Below are 22,342 nucleotides of genomic sequence, written 5' to 3'. Positions count from 1 at the left end.
CTACAAGGCTTCCTACATTATAATCAAATCTCATGCTTCTAGTTCAGGCAAATCGTCTACCAGGGTTAGGAAGGAATTATTTTTCAGACATACTATTCCTTAACCTCGCATTCCTCCAAAGCATTAGAAACTGGCTATATGTGGAGGCAGGAAACTGAGCAGGGTGGTACCAAGAATCCTCTCTCCTAGATACCTGGTTGACATCTTTCTTCTATCTTCACGGTTATACTGTTGGCCACGAGACAGCTGACTCTCTGGAGGTTGGAAATACTCAGTCTTATGTCTTTGGCTTTATATTCAGCACCCGGGTAAAATTTGATAGCCTGTGATATATGGGTGTCAGACTAGACAATCCACAAGCTTGTCAGTATACGAAAACTAGGGATGTCACTGTTCTTTGCTGTCATCTCATGTTTTGTTTGTGGTGGTTAATCATTTGGTGTAGAGACCACACTGAACTTACCCTAGAGCCTGACATTCCCAGTCTTGTATAGTATGGCGCACAGAATTGGGTAAACAGCAACCAAGATGTCTCAGGGAATTCATGCCCCGGTAAACCAATTGCAGATACAAACATTCTTCTTACAGCTAAACTAGCTCAAAAAGCCTGCATAGGATTGTCCATTTTTGACTCTCCTAAAAATAATTTTCCTTTCCTTCTTCTGTTCACCAGTAAAAATCGAGTTCTCTAAATCCATGCCTCCATTTGTAGAGTTCCCCAGCAAAGAAAGTCTATCCAATATAACAGCATTTGAGACAACCATGGGTTGGGTTTTTTCTTTTTCTTTTTCTTTTTTTTTTTTTTGGGGGGGGGGGGGAGAAATATATGCTATTAAACATCCTTGTTTGTCTCTAAACAATATACAATTACCATCAATATTATTTCTACCTTGATGCAACTTGAAGTCCTTTCCTAACTTTCCATATAGGAAGACGGTCAGCAATACAACATAGGGAAGATAAATCAGAGACATTCACTTATAAACTTTTCTATTGGAACAAAATACAACTCTAGTGAGTTACTATCACTTCAGTATGACCCTAATTTAGCCTGGCACATCTTAATTAAATTTGAATTTTTTTTGTTTCTATTGAACTTTGCCTTGCTTTGTTATACAATATATTTATGGTCAGAAAAGTTACTGTGCTTCTTACAAGTCTTTTAGAATTTCAGCAGTGATTAATTTCATCACATTCAAAAGCAATGAATTAACAGTATTAAAAACAGCTCATGTGACTAAGTGTTACAGGAATAACTGAAGGATACTTGTCACCAGACTGATGCACTGAAATTACTTTAGAGATTGCATTTTGAAATGCATGGAAATTTTGTGTAAGCATTTTTTAAATCCTTAATATTGATAGCTTTTGTTGTTCTAGATGCCCTCAGTAGAACATATTTAAAAAATGGGAGCAAGAGAAGAAGATTTCATCCCTAGTTACACATCACTTGGCAGATGTTCTCCTTTCTAATGTGAATTCAGTAGATGGAAAACATACCAGATTGCGCGCCCTGGAAACTGAAGTACCCTATTCATCAGCAGAGCAAGCACACACAGGAAGCAAAAGTGCAGATTTCCCTTCATTGCCCCCAGCAGCTTTCATCAACCCTGTTCTAGAGCGCAAGCACTCCTACAAGTAGCAAGAGAGGGTAGTATCAGTGATGCAATCAATCCCTGGCATCTGCTGAGATTCTCAACAAGGGACTAATTGTGATGCCTGTTCCAGTGTGATTTCTGGCAGGAAAGGATTTAGAATGACACCACACACCAAATGCCTCCAGCAAGCCATTGAACAGCAGGCAATGAGTTCCTATCACTTCTGACTTGACCTGGATTCAAGCAGTAACCAAAGCAGGAAAGGTCCTATATCCCATTGACAGTCATCTGAGTTAGCTTGTCCCCTAACAGAGATACCCAAGCAAGCTAAAAAAAGTTGAAAACTGAGGCAGAGGGCTGCTTATACACCTAACAAATCCAACAGCATGTTAATGAATAATACACTTGTCATCTTAAATGAAATGAGAGAAAGTGTGCGCATTCTTAATGTCAGATAATCCACATGGCAAGTCTAACATATTGCCAAAAGTCAACACATCTCTTCTGAAGCAACAAGTACAAACCATCAGTGCTGTAGGCAAGCAAGTGGTTGGGAAAGGTCAACGATCCGATACAGCATCAAAAACAATGCAATGTTGTTCCTTCCCTTCACACTTCTCCCCCTCCCCGTACCCCCCCCCAAACCAACAAAACAAAAAACAAAACAAAAAAACACCTTTAAAAAGGAGCGGAACTTTCTTTAATTTTGACTCTTATCCTTTTATTTAAATTTGTTCTAATTTGGATGCATTTCAATCTGATTTTGTTTTCAAGCTATACCCTTGATTTGATGCAACTTTCTAGGATACTTTCCTGGTACATTTTTAGTGCAATTTTTCTGCTACTGTTGTGGAGGCTGGTGGGAAGCAGGTGGCTTTCAATATAGAATCTTATGCATTAGTTTAGGGAATAAACGAACATGTTCTGCTTCCGAGACAAGTACGCCTCATGTCTCTATAGTAAAAAGAGCACTAAGGCTAGAACTGCAGGAGGGTTTCAGGCCAGAACTGAATTGTGGTTGTCAGAGTCTGTGGGAAAGTTTGAATAATGCCTACTTATAATGTATCCATCTCATAAGTTTGATTACTCATTCAGTTTAGTCAGCTTTAAATTAGATTCCTGTACCACACCTATCACTACCAAAAACAGTATTAAAACTTCAGGAAAATGCTTTGGTGCCTCAGCAAAACTTAGCAACTAAACCAAAAGATGCTTTCTGGTTAAAGGCTGCATCTTGCATTTTTATTTGAGCTCAAATAAACCTTAACATAAGAAAAAAATAAATAAAAAACCACTTCAAAATATGTAACATGTTGACTACAATGGGTGACAAAACTAGAAAGATTAAATACTTCAATAAATACCACAATAATATAGACCTTTGCCAAATTTGATTCAATTGTCTAAGAATTATTTGGAAATCAAGATTTCCCCCAGTGATTTCTGTAGGATCAGAGGCAATAACACTTATGATTGTCAACACATAATGCACCAAAACCATTCCTACTGCAGTGCTGTTGACTTTAAGTTGAAGCAGACTTCACATGAATTTAGCCCAGGTTTTATTGTAGTTTTTTTTTTTTACTCAAACTGTTGGAATGCTGAGTCTGTCACCTGTTAACATAAATCGATTTAAGACAAGAGGTAGGCAGGCAGCCAACTCTCAGCTAAACCAATAGGAGATAGGTGCTTAGGCATCTTTGTAGATCTGGGCTAATGTGACTATTAAAAGGGTAGGGGGTAATGTAATTCTGGTGGAATATATTAGCTATTCCAAGACTGCAATAGTTGTGTTACAACACTGTCCTCCCATGAGTTTGATACAAAAATCTTGTTAAACAGTGCCTTTAGTGTTTTCACCCCCACATGTACACACAAATAAAGGAAATAATCCTACATGCCAAAAAACAGAACAGAAACTTTCCTAGTTACATTGTTGGATTGGGCAGGCAACTCAAAACACTGAGATTCAAAAGTCACACATTGCAATCGGTACAGAACATTGGATATAAGGATTAAGGTCTAGCAGCCTCTGTTTTGTAACAGAAAGTATCTAGAGGTACTTGTTTAGTTGACAGAATAAAGAAAATCTGCATTTAAAAAGAGAAGAAAAGACCGATCATGAAACTTAATCGACTCTACCACCTCTTAAAGGAATATTCCATCTTCTGTAAATCGGACTGCTTGGAGAGTAGTCACTCTTGCATATTTATGCCTTAAACCTCTTCTCTGCCCTAATTAAGATATATAATGAAAAGCATTAAATTATATCAGGATTACATAATGTGTGTGCGCACGCATGTGTGCGCACATATAAAAAACAGGATGGCCAAAACTAAACAAAAAGCAATTCATTTGTGAGAGAAATGGAAGTGTAGGACACCTGGACTCAGTGACCCCATTTAAGTGTTGTAGCTAATAATTGATATGGAACAGATTATAAATACAGTTCATAAGATTCTGAACTCTATAAAGATTACTGAGAGCATAAGTTTGGTTTAGCTTTAATGAAACTAGAGCTGTTTGAATGACTTCCCTTTCCTCCATCTCCCAACCCCCTTAAAAACAGAAAGAAGAGAATGAACAATTGTGTTCCTTTTTTCTTCCTACTCCTACACACTGGTTCACTGGTTTTTGAAAACTTGGCTTTTCTGAGCTGTTAAATGGAACAGTAGACTTATTATGAAGTGTGCGTAGTTAAAGGGCTGAACTAATGCTAGAGGGATCTATGCATATAGGTTAGCAATTCCAAGTTTCTGTAAATAGCGTGCACATGTCTGTAAAATTAGGCCATACATTATGCAACATTTTTAACACAAGTGGTTAACATTCCTCTTAGAGGTGCGGGAGAGACTTGAGAACTGCAAGTGAATGTCTCAGACATGAACGCCGTAGCACACCCAAGGTGTGTACAGCATAGCACTTAATTACCTTAGTGTCTTTCATCATCCTCTACATGCAAGGGAGGCAGCATCCATGACTCCCTGGCTAACAGGGATCTGCGTTCTCCTGAAGTTTGACAAGTTAGAAAAGCTTGTAAGGAGCTATTTGAAAAGAAACAAGACACAAAATTGTTTTGTAGCTTCACAAGGACAGCATGTCTCCACCTACCAAGAAAGAAAGTGATGCAATGTAAAAAGCTACCCTTTTTTTGTTTTAGAAACCTGTATTTCAGCTTTTCACTCCAGGTACAGTTCTGAAACAAAACCAAACCACCCAACTAGAACCATTTAAGCTTAAGTGCTTATTATGACTTTTCACACCTAAATAGATTCATCATAGTGGGTGGAGCAGTTTATGCTATATCCACGTCTAGTATCAACAGCCATCCAGAAAAATTCTCTTTATAAATTTGTATGTTTAAAGATTCTAAATTTGCCCATTTTGAAGCACATATCTGGTTAAAATAAAGACTCCTGAAGTATTCAAATGCAGAATGCTCTGTTGCTTCAACCTCTAGGAGGGGCTAGGATAGTTCTGCCATTATTACCCAAGCTGTACCTGCTCTTCAGCTAGAGACCTGCAGGCTCCATAAAGGCAGTCAGAACCTTTGATCAGTGTTATACATGCTTTTGAATATAATAATTGGAGTCCCTTCTCTTTCCTTGGTACTAAGATCTTAGAATCTTGATAATAAATTGCATCTGCTACACCATTGATTTGGCCCCACTGATATTTCATGGCAAAAAAGGCCCAGGCTAGTATAACTGTCCATCAAATCCATGTTGCTTAGTGCTTCCTGTTGTCAGTGCAGTAATAAAGGTACAAATATCCCACCCATAAATCCTCCATTAAAAGAAAAAAAGCAAGGTAGGATGATTTTAATAGTTATACATTTAAGTACCTTTTAAAGGTAAGTAATATTTTCTGATCCAAGCATTATTACAAAGTACAGATTTGGTGCTTTTATAAGCTACATTTACCTTCTTTTTACCAATGAATTCTGTGTCAATTAACTTCCAGATTAGATTCATATCCACGTATCTTTAAGTGTCTAACCAGAACCTGAAAGGCTTGGAACTCAATCATTAAAAAAAAAATTGTATGAAAAACATATTTATTAAAACCTCTGTACACAAAAACAAACAGGTATGTACAGCAAGTTTACATGAAGAATGGTGTTACAAAAGATAGAAGTGGTACTTAAAAAACTGACCCCACATAAATAATTTATAAAAATATCTGAAATGGTGAGGCTAATGCTGGTAATCCCTGATTATTTCCATCTGGTTGCCAGGATTTAACATGGGAAATTTAAAAGTGGTAGATCTTTTAAAAACATTAATATATTAAACTTATCTACAGGGTAATTAGCAAAACGTAGAAAGAGCAGACTAATGTACAAAGGACAGATAAAAATCACCATTCCACCTGACCCCAGTCAGAGACATTATAAATCTCAACCAAAAGATTTAACAGCAAGCCACGACTTGTATTTTTAAAGACTTCCATGTATTACTGGGTATAAAATATTCAAATCAAAGCAAAACAAAACAAAAATCAATAGTCTTGTCATCTTTGTGGAAGGTTTTGATTTCAGCAAGTTATCCTGTACTGAAATGGCAGCATTGGTCCTGGTTAAGTGGAAGCCCTGAATGGACTTAAGTTGATACCAGGAAGAACAGATACAGAACTGTATTTGTCCACTCTCCATAAGCAGAGGTTTTGAAAAGCAGGGTGCAGAAGCATATCCAACTTGGCGGATATTTTTAATTTCTTTTGGGGTCCAAGGAACCACAAAGGAAGACCAGTCATACTGAAGGCGTTTTCTTTTTCTGCAGGTTTCTGGGGGAATTTTTTAACACGCTTCTGATTCGAAGATACACACCAGTAGATTCTGCCATATTTTCAAACTCAAATGGTGTTATTCCTGCAGCAAACTTGCTCATGTCAGGAACAGGACTCAAATTTTTTGTAGATGATTCAGTGATGGTCACCACGTCAGCTATGCCTTTGTTTCCTTCATCATTCACCTCACCTTTGGAGGCTGTAGTGTTGTCATCCAGCATGCCTTCCAAATCCACAGGATCAGGGTCTTCCTTTAAATCAAGCAACCCATCCCCTGAACTAGGACTACTTTTAAAGTGCTCGTTGCTGGAGATTTGCATATTAATGCCTGAAACACCAGCTTCCATTGCAACTAGCTTCTCAGGTGTTCTTCCTTCTGGAAGAACCTCCAGTTCATTCCTAGATGGTGATGATGTAACAGAGTTCCCAGCAAACGGTGTGTCTGCAGGTATATCAGAGTCACTATTTGTACTGTCTGCCTGCTCCAGTGCAGCCCAAATCAGTCTCTGCTGCTCTTCTAATTCTTCTAGGGTCAAAGTATCTTCATCCATAACAGGTTCCCCCATCCTGGGGTGAGACGAGTCACTGGAAGGAGTTAATGGTGGTGTATTCCTGGGAAGCGGAAGGTGAGTAGGCGTTGGAGGCTGAGGGGGTGTGAAGTTGGGTGGAGTAGCAGGAGGTGTTCCTCGTGGCAATGGAGGTGGCGTTGAAATTGATGGAGATCCAGGTGGCAGAGGAGGCTGGAACTGAAAACTATCATAGGCTTGAGAACTCTGTGACATGTCCAAATCTAAAATTAGATAATGAAAAACCTTACTTAGTAGTATTGATGCTTTTAGTCTTATTTTGGCTGATTTCAAACCTAAGCTTCAATTAAAATAAGCACATTTGTATTAAGCGTTTGTCGTTGTCGTCCCCACCCCCATATCCTGGATCTCAGGCTCAAAACCAGAAAGTTATATCCAAATGAGTGTCATGCAGGATAGGTTATTGGGTGGGGTTTTTTTGGCGGGAGAGGGAAAGGCAGGAGGTGGTCACAGGATCCCGAGGAACCTTCACAAAGATGTCATTTTGAATCTCATGGGAAACCATGACGGTAGTATAAAAAAGCCACACATTTTTTAAACAGATAAACACTTAAGGTTTGAAATCAAACTTTTCAGATTTGTGATCCCAGATGTATGGAGGTTCTCCCCTCAGAGAGAACCCAAAAAGCCACTGATTAGAACTGCTATAGAAGCTAATTCACTAAATCAGTCTTATTTTATTTTTTGTATTTAAAGAGGCAACAGTTTCTACACATGCCCCTCCTGAAAATACCAGAAGGTGTCATCTGTAGCTAATATTGATCCTTCAAAAACTGAGACCAGACCAACTCAAATTAGCACGCGTGTTATTCAGGACCCCTCTGCAAATTACAGGTATTTTGCAATTAACTGGTAATGCTCCCCCTGCACTGGCAATAAGGTGCAGTGAGATCAAATAAGTGATTCTACAGTTGTGCCTCTTGCCATACACATGCAGCATGGCAAGAGGCACGATTGTGTGAATTGCACATTAGATCCCATTGTGCCTTCAGCCTCAGTGATCCCAGTGTTATTACTGATCTGGACTAGACCAAGAGTGGTGACCTAAGATTCCAGTTTCCTTGAACAGACCATTCTGCTACAGAGTAAAATACTCCAAAGAAGAATGGTGGTTATTACATCCCCAAATACAAGCCAAAAGTAATGCAAATATTTAAGCACCATAGCTAGTTTGCTTTAGCTGCCAGTTCCAATACCATCTAATCTCCTCTTAGATGATGGCTTAGTAATTCAGTATCAATTACAACACTGAAGAGAAAGAAGCAAATCCAAAATATTAAAAAAGTAAATTATACCAGAATCTACATCCATGTCAGCTGCTGATGCCACCACTGAATTGTCTTCTCTTAGCTTCTTTGAATTATGAGGGCTTGTCTGAATGGCAGGCCTTTTATTATTAGATTTTGGACTTGGCTGAGGAAATAGTTATGCAGGAACAAGAAGAGCAAGTTAAGATTTTATAATACTGCCATATGAGACAAGGCAATAACATTTCCTACCACAGAATTATATACAAGTTGTCATAAGCTGTGACAATGATTTTGATTCATATCATAAGCTATACATTGAAGCTAACAAATAAGAGAGGTCCAAGCAGTCTAATTTTTGGTTTTCCTTTCAACAGCAAACAAGTTACAGTTTAAACTAGCATTAAATAAAATATCACAGCCTCAAGTGTACTCAATTTTTCAATGGTTTCTATCTGGATCTTGTAAAATGTCCGTGCCACACATACCAAGCATCCCCTTTGCATCAGTCTCAGAGAAATTGCTTTTAAAAATCACCTAAAGAACATTGACATGCTTTCCTCTCACCCCTCCCCACCAATAAAGATCTTGTTTACTGTAATGGACTGCCTAACTCAGGGAAGAGGAACCCGAAGCCTAAAATTAAACAGTAAGTAGAAAACACCAGTTACATCAGAGGTACTCTCAGAGAAAGCTATAAATCCAGGCTGCCATAAGCATCTATTAAACATAGACATGGTTTACAATAATAATAATAAAATGCACTTTTGCATATTATGGAAGCATGTTATTTAGACAGCCTACATAAAATATATTAATTCCTAGAAACTGTGAACAAACACTAAAGTCTTAACATAGCCTTTTAAATCAAGTCCATATCTTTCTAATCTCATGGGCTATCTTATGTAAAAAAGTACCAATTTTTATAGAACAACTCTGACTTCTTTTCTTTTGTGGCTATATTATTTAAAGGCAATCCCCTACTTATGGGAAGAGGTTGTCCTGAATAGCCTCAGGATTTCACACAAAAGCCTACTATTCGGAGGCAGTTCACTCTGAATCATCTTTGGTCAAAGTTGGAAATGTAACTAGTAATCAATGTCTTGGTAACACTAACACAAAAAATACAAGTTTCTTCCCATATTTGGCATTCAAACAAGGAGAGAGATAATCACCGCATGAACATTAGAAAGGTAGCTAGCAAAAACATCCTTCTGTTGGGATTGCTGCATGGGTATGGAACCAAATATCCTCCATTCCTATAGAAAAACACAGAAAGCAAGGCTCAATGTTCAGCAAATTGTAGTTAGTAACATGACATGTTTCAGTAAACTGACTTCATGAACATAGACCAGTATTACTTAATACACTAACCAGAAATATGTCTAACTGGAAGGCAGGAAGAACCTGCCTTCTAACAGACTGCATTTCAGATGTGCATTTCTAACAGATGACAAGTTCCCTTCCATTTGGAAACATGAATGGCTGATCCAGGGAGCCAACTGGCTAAACAAGAACACTGCCTGTGTGAAATGCAAATATCTTGTTAACAATTTAACTGCAACTAGTATGTAACATGGCTATTAAAATTTACTTCCACAGGAAAAAGAACACATGCACACCTAGGATGACTTCCTTCTAATTAACAACAGTTATGCCAGAAGCTCTATGACAAGTACATTAAAAAGACAAGAAGATGAAATGATCCAAATCTCTATTAAGATACCATTAATTAAGCAAATCATGGATGACTGAAAGCAAAATTTGATGGTCAATTAGAGGCAGAAGTTTAACAATGAGGGGCAGGAATAGTGGGTTGGGTTTTTTTTAAAAACAACATGCCAACTAAGTAGAGCATGTCCACTTACATCTGGAATCCCACTTGGAGTGGACATATTAAAGCCTGGATAGTTTATCAATTTAGTGACATCATAAGTGACACGTTTCTGTGGATAGGATCCTTCTTCCTCCTCTGTTTCACCATCTACAACAGAATATAACTTTATAATGCTTTTGTATAGAAAGAAGCCATAGCAGAGAACACATGCATTGAAAAGTTTAAATAAGTGTTACAGAAAGACTTGCATCCTGCAAAGTAGGAACAGTGACCAAATCTCTCCTCAGCGTACACACAGAGCTTTGACCAAAGCCCTGGTTTAGAGGTTTAGATCAGTACCCTAACCCCGTCATCAAGCACCTCAGATTTGAGCCTAGAAATGTTACGTCTGTTGTGTTAATTCTACTGTTTGCCATCACCAGCTCCTGGTTCTTGTAAGTTACAAAAATGATGAGTACACTTATTCCCAAATTTCTTCCGTCAGCTGTGGAAATCAGTCTATTACTCCTGAAAAGTGGCAGATGAAGGTAGGAAAGAAAGTAAAACTAGACAAGGGGTCAAGGAACCAGCTTTGGAAATCATAGCATCACTGACAGTGTAGAATCTGAATTCACTACTGTTTTCCTGGGGGGCGGTCTCTCTGATAGCCCAGTAACTTAAGAGACCCAGAACTAGAGGTTTTTTTCCTGCACAGCCAACTAATTTCTCTATAATGAGGGATGAAAAAGATGGCTACAGAAGTTATGGTTTTTAGCTACTAGCAACTGAATTCAAATATTAACAAAACTAATTTTTGAAAACATCACAATTCAAGTCTTCAGAATTAACTGGTGTTTGATAAGATGGAAAACAGAATGAATAAATCTAATAAGTCAGGTATGGAGCACCACAGGCCTGAGGAGCCAAATCTAGACACTGAAGGCAACTTCTAGGTGATGGTTAATGAACCATTAATACGGGAACCCTGATTATGAAATGGAGTGTGAGGAGGTGAAATTAATTTTGCTAAGGACCACTCATAAGGTTAACATGAAGTTTTAAAATAAATTCTAAAGTGCATACCAAACCAATGTCAGAAGGAATAGAAGAAACATGTGTTAATGATTCACCTAGACAAAGCCTGGACCAAAGTTTTTGTTGTTTGTTTTTTAAGAGAGAGAATGAGCTGGAAAAATCAACTGATGAAGGACAGTGTCAGTCTGAAGGCGAAGAAAAAAAATAAATTTTCTCTTGTTGCCTTAAATGCCTCTGCATTAGGAAAAACAAGTGCAAGGAAATAAGGAGACCACGCGTCATTGCTACATAACGGTAAGGATGGTGAATAAACGATCAGCAGTTATATATAAAAGGAACCGGCAAATTACTTAGTCAAAAATTAGTTTTTTTCTCCACTGAAGAAAAGAACTGTGGCTTTGATTTATTGCTTTAGACAAGCCTAAGTAAATAGGCAATTAGATTTTTCAATGCTTTAAATTATAGAAATGTGTACAAATTCAAAGTCAGAATACAAAATTAAAACCAGCAGTAATTATAGAACTTTGAGGGACATTATTTTTTTCTTCCAGAAAGCTATACAAGACTTCATGAGAAGCTATGAGCTAATCAAAAAAGTGTGATCAAGCAAGAGCTAGGCTGACACGTGGCCATTTAAGAAACAAATGGCTTTACATGAACCCCATGGTCTAATGTCAGAGGTTGAAAAGACAGCAAGATCAAAAGGACAAAATCCCTTCAACCATGTGATTAAGTTATTACAGGTTGAGCAGACTGTTGTAGCATGCCTAGATGACAAGCAATAAAAGAATTGACATGGCTAGAGAAAAGAAGAACTGGCTCAATGCAGTCTTGAGGTGAATCAAGTTCTTCCATGGTCAATGCCAAACATCACAAACTTGCATGTCCTTTAAGGTGCGTAGTTTAGGTCTTCCATCAATTAAGAAGTGAATGCATGACTGCTAGTGAGCCAGACCTTGACAACACACTTCTTACCTTTTCCATCATAAAGGGCAAGTCCTGAACCCTCCAGTTCAGCCTCTTTGAGCCACCCTGGGGGGTAACCCAACTGGCGCATGCGATATATAAATGGAGGAAGACTCTTATCAGTGACACCAAGTGCTTCTTGAAGTTCTTCACTAGAAAGGAAAGAGAGAGAAAAGCTATATGAGATACGATATTCCTAGAAAAAGGTAAGACAATGATTAGGAGTATTTACTTGAGTTTCAAGGAATATTTACTTGAATTGCCAAGTTAAAACAAAATCTAAATAACCCTCTTTTGAGATTTTTTTTAAATCCAAACACTTTTACTGTTAATCTCTGAACTATTTTAGATGCAAGAACTGTACCTAAAAAAAAGTTTATTTAGGAAGTGTTGATTTTAGCGCTCTCATTATATTAATTTGCCTACATAATGCAAACAAATGTATATGTAAACATACACCATGTCCACATCCCTGCAAGTGTGGACACTTGGATCCCTGAGGACAACTAGCAGTGGCACACCTTGTGCCACTGATAGTTGTCCCCGCAGAATGCTTGGTGCCACATGCCTTCTGGCATATGGCAAGTTACCCAGGGTGGGGTAGGGGAGGCTGAGGACAGCAACAGGCTGGCCCCAGCAGCCTTACCTGGGGTCCTCCTGGGGCTGCAACAGCAGTGACCCAGCCGCTTGGAGCCTGGCTGGCAGCCAGTGTGGCTCCGGCCAGCCAGACTCCAGTTTTGAGTGGCACATGCCCCTGTGCGCACCACTCCACTTTTTGGGGGTTTTTTTGCAGTTAACAGAAAAACAAAACAAAAAAACCCCACCCCAAAACAACCCTCCGCTGCTCCCTTGTTGGGAGAGAACAGTTGAACATGTGGTATGTGGTGCCGCAGACGTATCTGCACTGCCATATACCGTGCAGCTGTGCTTGTCTGGACACAACCCATGAAGGTTAACTTTATTATGAGAATGACAACTTACTCTGACCTGTGCATTCATACCCAAATCCTTAAAAGGTAGTCTATCTACAGAAAAGGAAAAAAAACCAAACAAACATCCTTCCTGTCAAGCTAAATAACCAAGACAAAAAACCAGCTCAAACTGCAGTCATCTCTCTGCCGTGAAAGAGAAGTTTTGTTTAAAAGACTAGATTTGCACATATCTGGCACAAACAATTCATGATTCTAAAATAACCTCAGGAGCTTGAAACACTTGCAATCACTCTTGGAACAGCTGTCTTTCCAACAACCATTTGAGGGTTCAGTCCATATCACCACTAGGTCCCAAGGTCAGGAATACACCACTCCCCACAACATTTTTAATAGAATATTCCAGCACAAGAAGTAACTTGAGGAATTTATCAGCTCATGTAAGCATTGTTAGCAGGGTGAGTTTTAACAGATTAGTTAAGGCTACCAAGAGAACTCATATACAATAGTTTTGTCAAGTGGTGACTCCACTTAATTTCAAACAATAGGAAATTGATGTATTTATCTATGACAAACAGAGTGACAGTCAATGGCAGGAAAATAAATACCTAATTACTCCTGGCTTGAACTTTCCAAACCTCTCTTCTACTTCTTCTGCATGATATCGTTGCTGGAAGTTCTGATTACTTGCTTCACCACAGGCTTCCATAAACTCTTTTCTTTTCTCACTTATACGGGCATTATTCCGTGGCTTAAAGATAATACAAGTGGGAACTTCAGCATTATGCAACCTCTAATTTTTGCATGTACAGCTCAACACAAATCAATGGACTGCAAATGTGTGAAAGGTGCATTGGTGGTTATACACAGACTGTACTTTAAACATCCACTAACTTAATAGAGGGAAAAACCCTATAGATAGAGGCTTTCGGTTAATTTGTTTTGGGTTTGTTTTTTTTTTTTAAAGAAGTGTCAAACAGGAAGTTATGCTATGAGAGATTCAATTATTCAAACTAATGTAATATATTACATTTCTAAGTATAATGGAGATATTTTTTATTGATAGTTTATATAACTCTTCTTCCATCATGAATTATATATGATTCCTCTAATTCTATAACAATTCTGTTACATCAGAACTTTGGATAACAAACAAGCAATTCTTTCCATACTAAACAAAGTTCACCTGTGGACAATCCTTCATTTGATGGTCTTCAGAACCACAGTTGAAACAGTGAGGTTTTGGCCTGTTTAAGGAAAGGAGAAAAAAGTTACAAAGTACATTTATCCCTTTAGAAATGTACTTCCATACACATACTTAAATATTTTTGATATATGCAGAGTACAACAGAACTGTCATTTGCATCACGGTTGTCCACAACACAGCAAGCTGTGGAACTAAGGATGATCTGCTCATTTTCAGCTGTTTATTACAGCTTTTACTTCAAAGGGCGCCACTCTGCCATTCAGCTGGGGCTCATCAGCAGTTTAATTCTCTGATCTGCTGTATTGAAGGCCTTGGAAATAAAAGTTGCAGAGAGTCAGCAATTCTGTTCAGGTCTGCTGTTGCCCTGTGTACCCCTGGTTAATTTGTAAACCCCTACACACATATGCTGCAGCAGTGGTTAGGAATGTAACCCTCCTAAATATCCAGGATATACAGTATCAACTCAAATACCCAAATTAACCACACACCTCAAACAATACATACAAGTTTGCCTCCCTAATCTCTATAAAAGAAACTTTTACATCTTGTTAGAATTGACTGGTAAGTTCCCTTTATGTCTGCACATTTGCCTTTGCCACAAGGACAAGGGAGAGGCAGGTAGAAATGGACATGCTAGAGTTACATAATTTAAAATAGGCATGGTTTTCATGTAAGACTTGAAGGAAGAAGAGGCAGTATGTCTCAAAGGAGGAAAAATACAGGACCCAAGTTTCAGATTAAATATAAAGTACTATATTTTTCTTATCAGTATTGTCAAATCAGTTTTCCTAAACTCAAATATTTCACTTGGCCATACAGTACTTTACAGAAAAAGTGAATTTGCCTCCTTGCCTTACTACTTTCACCAAACATGTATTTGAAACTTAGAAGGAAGTTTTCTTTTTCCTCAAAACAGCAAAATAATTGACTCTCCAAGAAAAAAAAGAGTCTGTACTCTGTATTAGATGCAGAGGAAACAAGCCAACTAAGGGGAAAAAGCCAGATAAGAGCTGCTGTACAGAAGAAAAAGCAAGGTGACAGCATATCAGGGCAAAAAAATGACAAGACCAATATAAAAAATGCTAATAAATGAAAAAAGTAAAACACTAACCAATAAGCTTAAAACCAGTTTCTTAACAGTGATTTTAGGGCCTTGTGTTTGGCTGCCTCTCTTTACAAGTTATATTTTCTTTTTTACTGCAAAATTTAAAATTGCTTACTTTAATTGTTGGCTACAATCTTTAGTACTACCCTCATACACCACCCTCTGTTAAAACGTTTCAGAATTAAGAGGTTTAGAATTAAAAAAGGTAAATAAACAAAGAAGTACAAACCTTTTTGGTTTCGCTATTTGCAATTCTTGCCCCTCTAGAGAGAGGATCTGGCTGAAAACTTGCTGGTATCTTAGATGTTAATAAGGAATTGATATTTTTCATTCCAAGTACAACCAAAACCTAGCATTGTTTTATATGGACTTTTCTGGAGTGAGCTAAAAGCACTTCCTCAGGTTACAGAAAAGTCACAATCCACTATAAGCTTATCCATCAAAATGTTTGTAGAGAACCCCTCATTCAACTCCATGTGATAGTTAAACTTGCTGTGTATACATTTTCCCATAGGGAATAAAGGGTCCACTTAACAGAGAGCTGTTTCACTAAGTAACTTAAAAGGGAAACCTCTTGGCCTAGTCAGTAGGAATTAAACTAAGCTGGATGTCATCCTTTAAGTTTACAGGTAAGCATGTCTCAAGAAAGCTGACATTGATGTTCAGGCCAACAGAACATCATAAAAAAAGCCCTGCCTCATATCAGCTGCGTCAAGCTCTCTCTCTTCCTTCATGCCATCTCCCAGAAGAACAAGTTACAGTGCAATACACAGTCCAGAGACAGGTACAACAAATCCAGGTTGGTTGGCTCCAGAACTGATGTTTTCACTCAGGGTGGGGCATCAATACGCAAAACATGATTTCTCAAACTGATTTTATATGGTTGATTTTTACATCATTTATCTGCAAATGTGTGGACAACACCAAGTTGAATGGAGTATCAGATATTCTGACTTGCTTTTGTTAAAAAAACAAAAACAAAAAAAAAACAACAAAAAACACCACACACAACCAAAAATTGTTTCAAAGTCAACGGGTTATACACAGTATTTGCAAATCAAGGGAAGCAATTCTTCTGCTCTATTCAGCACTGGTAAGGCCTGAGCTGGAGTCCCGTGTCTAGTTTTGGACCCCACACTTCAAGTAGTATGTGGACAGTATGGAAAGAGTCCACCGTAGGATAACAAAAGTGATCAGGGGCCTGGGAAGCAAGACTTATGAGGAAAGGCTGAAAGAACTAGGCTAATTCTGAAGAATAGAAAAACTGAGGGGGTGGGATTTGGTAACAAATCTTTAAATACTTGAAGGACAATTATGGAGAGGCTGGAGATGGGCTTTTTTTGTGGCTACAGGGGACAGGACTGAGAGCAATAGCCTCAAGCTGCAACAGAGGAAACCAAGGTTGGAAATTTAGAAGGAACTTTCTGACCATGGGTGGGTCAAGCATTGGAACAGGTTATCTAGAGAAATTGCGGAATCTCCATCCTTGAAAGTTTGAGAGAGGGTTAGACAGACACTTGGCTGGGATGGCTTAGTCAGTAATGACTCTGCCTTGAGCAGGGAGCTGGACTAGATGACCTTGTGAGGTCCCTTCGAGCTTCCCCTTCCTATAATCATACAATCGTGCAGAAATCACAGTTTTTGGGGTAGTGGGGGCAGGTAGGGGAGACTAAACAAAGAACAAAACTACTATTTTAGTAGTTTTTTCAGCCAACAAACTGATAAGATCCATGCAAATTTCATATTTAGGAGCTTTAAAATTCTTTTCTAAAAGGTTTTAAGTCTCAAACTTTGTCCAATTTTGCTGTTTGATTGCATAGACAAAACAGAAAAAAAGCCTCCATTTCAAACAAACAGGATACTTTGGTATTTCCCATCCTTCTGTCAACTGTGGATTTTCATTTAATATAGGTTGTCCCAGTTTATCAAGACAAAAGTTGGTAAAGTATAAAACACTCCCTACAACCTGTAGAAAGAGGGAGAAAATTGTTGGTATTTAAATACAGTTAGAATATTATACATGTCTAAAAATTATATCGGCTAATATTTTAAAGTAATATATTTAGTTCTATAAAATTATTTAAGAGATTTCCTGATTTGATTATTAGTAAATCCTTAAACAAATGCATGCCTTCTGAATGTGCACGTCATTAATGTTTTCTGGTTATGTGGTTAAAGCAAAATATATCAGTGGCAGACATCTGGAATTGTTGACAGTTTTGTGCAGCAAGGGTGCAGAATGCAGATTTAGAACTGCTGTTAAACTTACACTAAAAGCTTCTTTAATTTTTTTAATTGAATTAGAGCTCGCCACTCTATGGTCCTCTTCCAAAAGAATACTGGATGGCTAATGAGAAAAGCAAGAGAACAACATATTAAAAATGTAGTCCTTAGTTGCTGAACTTTACAAAATATATATATTATAACTCCATTCCCATATACATGCCAATATCTACATGCTAGTGTAGGTGATCTGTAGGCTAACAGCAGTACCATCTATAACAGGAGGCTGACACGGCTTTGGTTCCTGGCAGCTAGTTCTTTACTTCATGGGGACAGGGGATATTGCAAAGAAAAAGTGTGGTAAGCAGGAGAAAAAAAAGCCTGTTCAAAAGCAGCAGCAGCTAAAGACTGACAGAGACAAAACAAGGGAGTCTTTTCTGCTTCTCAGCAAGGGAAAGAACATGGAAATGTCAAGGAGGAACAGTAGACTCTTAACTGACCTCAACTTCCACATGAGGAATGAGGTGTGGGGTGGAGAAGGTTTCTCAAAAAACTCAGTCCAAGGATGTCAAACTCACTTGGCTCTAGTGGCCATATCTGGACTGAGAGTGACAGTATTAACCCTCGCAGCTGCCACAGACCCTGCATTAGCACAGCTCCAGAACCAAAGGGGGTAATGCAGCTGCTGCTCACCCCCTTCACTCCTCCCCCCAATCTAAACTATGGACTAAAAGCCCCAAAATTCAGTAGGAGGTAAGGGAAGAGGGAGGAGGAGAGAGCAGCAGCAATATTAATCCCCTGGGTTCCAGAGCCATGCTGGTGGAACATCTCTAGCAGCTGCAGCGACAATGGGTGAAAACACGCTACCCAAGACACGAGAAGCCCAATGGGCTGGATGTTTGACAACTTTCATTTAGACTAAAGAAATATACAATTATAAAATTAAAAAATTCTATATTTTAAAGCACATTTGGGTTCGCACACTGTGACATTTAGAACCCTGCATACTTTAAAAAAGTGCCCCAATATCTGGAAATAATGTTTTCAAGGGGAGTGGGTGTTTGCGATTGCTATTCCTATTCTCCCCCCCCCGCTTTTTTTTGAAAACTGTTTAATCAGCACCATTTTTACCAATATAAACATTTGATAAGGAGGATACTATTTTAAGGTAATGAGGAAAACTCTTGAATTTAGCTATTCCAGTAGTATGATACTTTAACAAAAGACAGAAGTTAAAAATAAATTACCTGAGGCTTAACATTGAAGTGGGTCTTCTCTGATGTAGCTCCCTGTTGCTCTTCATACTTTTGAACTAGATTAGAAATAAAATCCTCAATTTCTTGATGGTATTGCCTACAAAAGATGATAAAACATCAGAAGTAAACATATAAATTGTTTACATACTCACCAAAAAAACTGACATGAAATCTAAACGTTATAATGATATGACTTTGTATAGTGTTCAAAATAAGAGTGGTTATAGAAACTTTTGTTACTATACATATGCATTTAAAAAAAGGCACACTACCCAAAGGTATACTACCTAATATTAATGTATTTTCTCCTTTTACAGCACTTTCTTGTGTAGCAGCAGTAGAAAATTCTGCCCCCCGCCCCTGCAAATATAGCTGAGGAAACTTCTATGATTAGAAGTAACTCTAGTGCTACACATAAATACGTTTTCATTTACTTATGAAGAATAGCAATTTAGAGTCAGTTGCACTCCCATCCTCATCATAAAACTCAGCTCTAAGGGAAAAATCAAATACACACATCCCACACACTACAAACTAACACACACTCTCTCAGAACACACAAGTGACTATGAATTACAGGTGGACAATGAGTGTGTTTGCACTGCTAATCTTTGGTTCAGTCCAAGGCAAGGACTATCAACTTGGGTGCCTTGAGATCCTTTCAAGGGTGCCACGTGGTGCTGCATAATGTTAGCAAAGTTAGGTCTGCAAACACAATCCACAAGATAAACAGATTTTTTTAATGGGAATCCATTGTTGTAGTCTTTCTGATTTTTTTTTGCAACAGAAGAATTGTTTTATTATTATTTTTCTGTATGCAAACAGGTGAAAATGAAATGCTGGCATTTTCCAAAGAGTGGTGTGAATGTAAAAAGTGGGTTAAAACCACTGGTCTAAGGAGATTAAGCATAAGTAAAGAGACACTTAATTTCAGGTAACACTTCAGGATGTATTCTTTAAAGAATGCTCTGACATGCATTTTTCCCAAATTAGTTACCACAAAGAACTCAAAATGACATTAGCATCAGGACATGGATATTTGACAAAATTATATTCACAGATTGGATATCTCAAAACAGTTAACCAATCGAAATCTGGGATATTAAAGATATTTTGCTAAACTGAATGCAAGTAATCAGAGAACAGCAGATTTATATAGAGCGTATTCAGAACACTGCCACTAACTGCTGAATACAGTACATGCACATCCACTGTATGCTAACGTAACCCAAATAAAGGCAAATCTCAGCAGAAAATCAGAATTAGCAGCTTTGGCAAGAGAAGTTACTTACTTTGAAATAACATTGTTCATGAACAAAATTTGTAACAAAGGTCCATCTAACTTAGAGCTGTCCAGTGTTATTCCACTAGAAGAACAAAGAGTCAAAAATGTAAACAAAGAAAGTATAATGTAATTGTTGTATCATCAAATGTCATGTGATGTATCCCAGTTATTTAATCAGAGCAGTGATAAGAGTCAAGAGGATGAGCATCATCTCAAGACAGACATACAGCAAGTCCAGGCCAATATAAATGTAATTTGTCTTTCAAATCACTCCATTACTCTAGGCTACAGGTTTTTCCCCCCTTGGTTTCAATCCAGTTTTACTTCCTCAAGCAATGCAGCAGAGAATGCCAACTGCTTGAAAGACTTATTGTTATTGGGGGGCACATGCAAGAAACACAGGACACTAACATTTACTTAAGAACTGGGAAAACTTCACAGAGAATCTGATGATTAGAAACCCCTCGCAGAATGACTATTAAATAGGCTAGAACAGGGGCGCACAATTATTTTGGGCGGAGGGCTACTTACTGAGTTTTGGTAACCATTGAAGGCCGCATGACAGGCAGCGAGGGACAGATAAATATTAATTTGCTACATTTTTTAGGGGCCGGATAGAATGGCCTGGTGGGCTGCATCCAGCCTGGAGGCCGCATTTTGCCCAGCCCTGGGCTAGAACAACTAACACTCTACTACTAGATTTCAGGGGAAAAATTATTTGCCAGAAGCCCACATTCATACCAGCAGTTATACAAGTGACAGCATTAAACTAAGTTTTGTATATGGATGTCTAAAAATACAGATAATGTTTAGGGGGCTTTGGCATTTTAGACTCCCCAGTTACAGAAACCTTTTCCAGGAGAGTCTAACGCACGTTCAGAGAGCAACTGCACAAGACGATAATTAGCTCCAGCAACCTTTACCTTGACTCTGGAAAGCATCCGTTTTAGAGATCTCATGTTTAGGACTTACATTGCTAAAAGTTCTGGAAAGACAACATTAACATACCTTGGTCGAGTCAGAACGTTCAGTTTTCTTTTAAGTTCTTGATGTTAATGATTTGTTAAGGAAGATTACTTTTTCTTTGCATGCACATTGCTAGAACTGAAGGACACTTTAAAAACCTAAATCAATCGACTCTTACAACAACTGCACCCGGCATAAGGCAGGGCTTCAGAAACTTCCATGTATTTTACTAAACTGCACTTCAGGTAATTCAAGAATTCATTTACCAACAAAAGGACTAGAGTAAGATGAATACAAAAAGCTGTTTGGGATAGGGAACAACTACCGCGTTCGAAGCAGCAATCCATAATACTAAGCACCGCAGCAAAGTCCTGTCGCACGGTCTGTCTCCGCTTGCTGGACACCTGTGTGCATCACCAAGGACTCCAGTCACAGGTGCTGCCAGCAAAACCATTTAGTTTATAGACAGAAGTCACTAGAGTAAGCATTATAGCAGGGTGAGGTAAAGCAGGGAAAAAACCCACAAATAAAAAAATAAAAATAAATAAAATAAATAAATCAAGAAGCAGGGGGAGAAACAGGCAAGTTCAAACCGTAGCTTGTTATATAGGACAGAGAACTGTACAGGGACTGAGTTTAAAAGCATGCGTACGAGGAAAGAAATCCGCTGACAAGATTATAAAACATACCAGGGCTCAGAAAAGAGAAAAGTTAGAAGAAACACCAAACACTATACCCATTTCAGGAGTCTCAGTTTGGAAGAGGCAAGAAAGAGCTGGCAGTCAGACTAATAAAAATTAATCCGAAAATACACTCTAGTTTAACACAGGCAAGCAAAAAATGCCTTCCAGATCCCGTCTCCTCACACAGCCCTTCGCAAGGCACGGCCCTTTCTACCTCGGATGTAGACAAACAGCCCGAGACTTTAACACGGCAACACCTGGGACACGGGTACTATCGCTACACCGATTTATAGCAACTCGGACCAAACAGATCAAGATTTAAAAAAGAAATCTCGGCTGGAGGATGCCCCCTGCCTCCTCCAGGAGAAGGGACGGGTCTCCCCGGCAGCTCCAACCAAACCGAAAGGAAGCGGGCAGGAGGCGGGGGACCTGCCAGCTCCGCTCTCCAGCTTCATTCAAAGCCGGAGGCTCTTCAGAAAAGCAGCCCCGGGCCCGCCCGGCTGCTCAGGGACGCGGTGGCAGCCGAGCTGGGCCGCCCGCGCTCCCGCGAGGGAGGAGTGGAGTCCGGCCCCACCGCCCGGCCCGCCCTGTCAGGATATTCTCGGCCCGCAGCCGCCGCACCGTCTCCTCGCAGTCCCCCAGCCGCTGGCG

At 38.8% G+C, this 22,342-nt stretch overlaps 1 protein-coding gene across 1 annotated transcript; it reads right to left on the bottom strand.

The window, feature by feature from the left end:
• Positions 1-5,732: 5,732 nt before the first annotated feature.
• Positions 5,733-22,336, bottom strand: ZCCHC8 (zinc finger CCHC-type containing 8). Its single transcript, XM_014518477.2, has 14 exons — positions 22,291-22,336; positions 21,051-21,093; positions 20,050-20,124; positions 18,749-18,854; positions 17,548-17,625; positions 17,141-17,244; positions 15,508-15,576; positions 14,153-14,213; positions 13,575-13,717; positions 12,047-12,189; positions 10,089-10,204; positions 9,396-9,479; positions 8,269-8,386; positions 5,733-7,176 (listed from the first exon to the last, which is right to left on the bottom strand). The coding sequence occupies exons 3-14, from the start codon at positions 20,067-20,069 to the stop codon at positions 6,350-6,352; spliced, it is 1,869 nt and encodes a 622-aa protein (XP_014373963.1). The 5' UTR covers positions 20,070-20,124; positions 21,051-21,093; positions 22,291-22,336; the 3' UTR covers positions 5,733-6,349.
• Between the last annotated feature and the right edge of the window lie 6 nt (positions 22,337-22,342).

The sequence above is a fragment of the Alligator sinensis genome, unplaced genomic scaffold (genome assembly GCF_000455745.1).
Source record: "Alligator sinensis unplaced genomic scaffold, ASM45574v1 scaffold628_2, whole genome shotgun sequence".
NCBI lineage: Eukaryota > Metazoa > Chordata > Crocodylia > Alligatoridae > Alligator > Alligator sinensis.
This window is presented reverse-complemented; position numbering and strand designations above follow the sequence as displayed.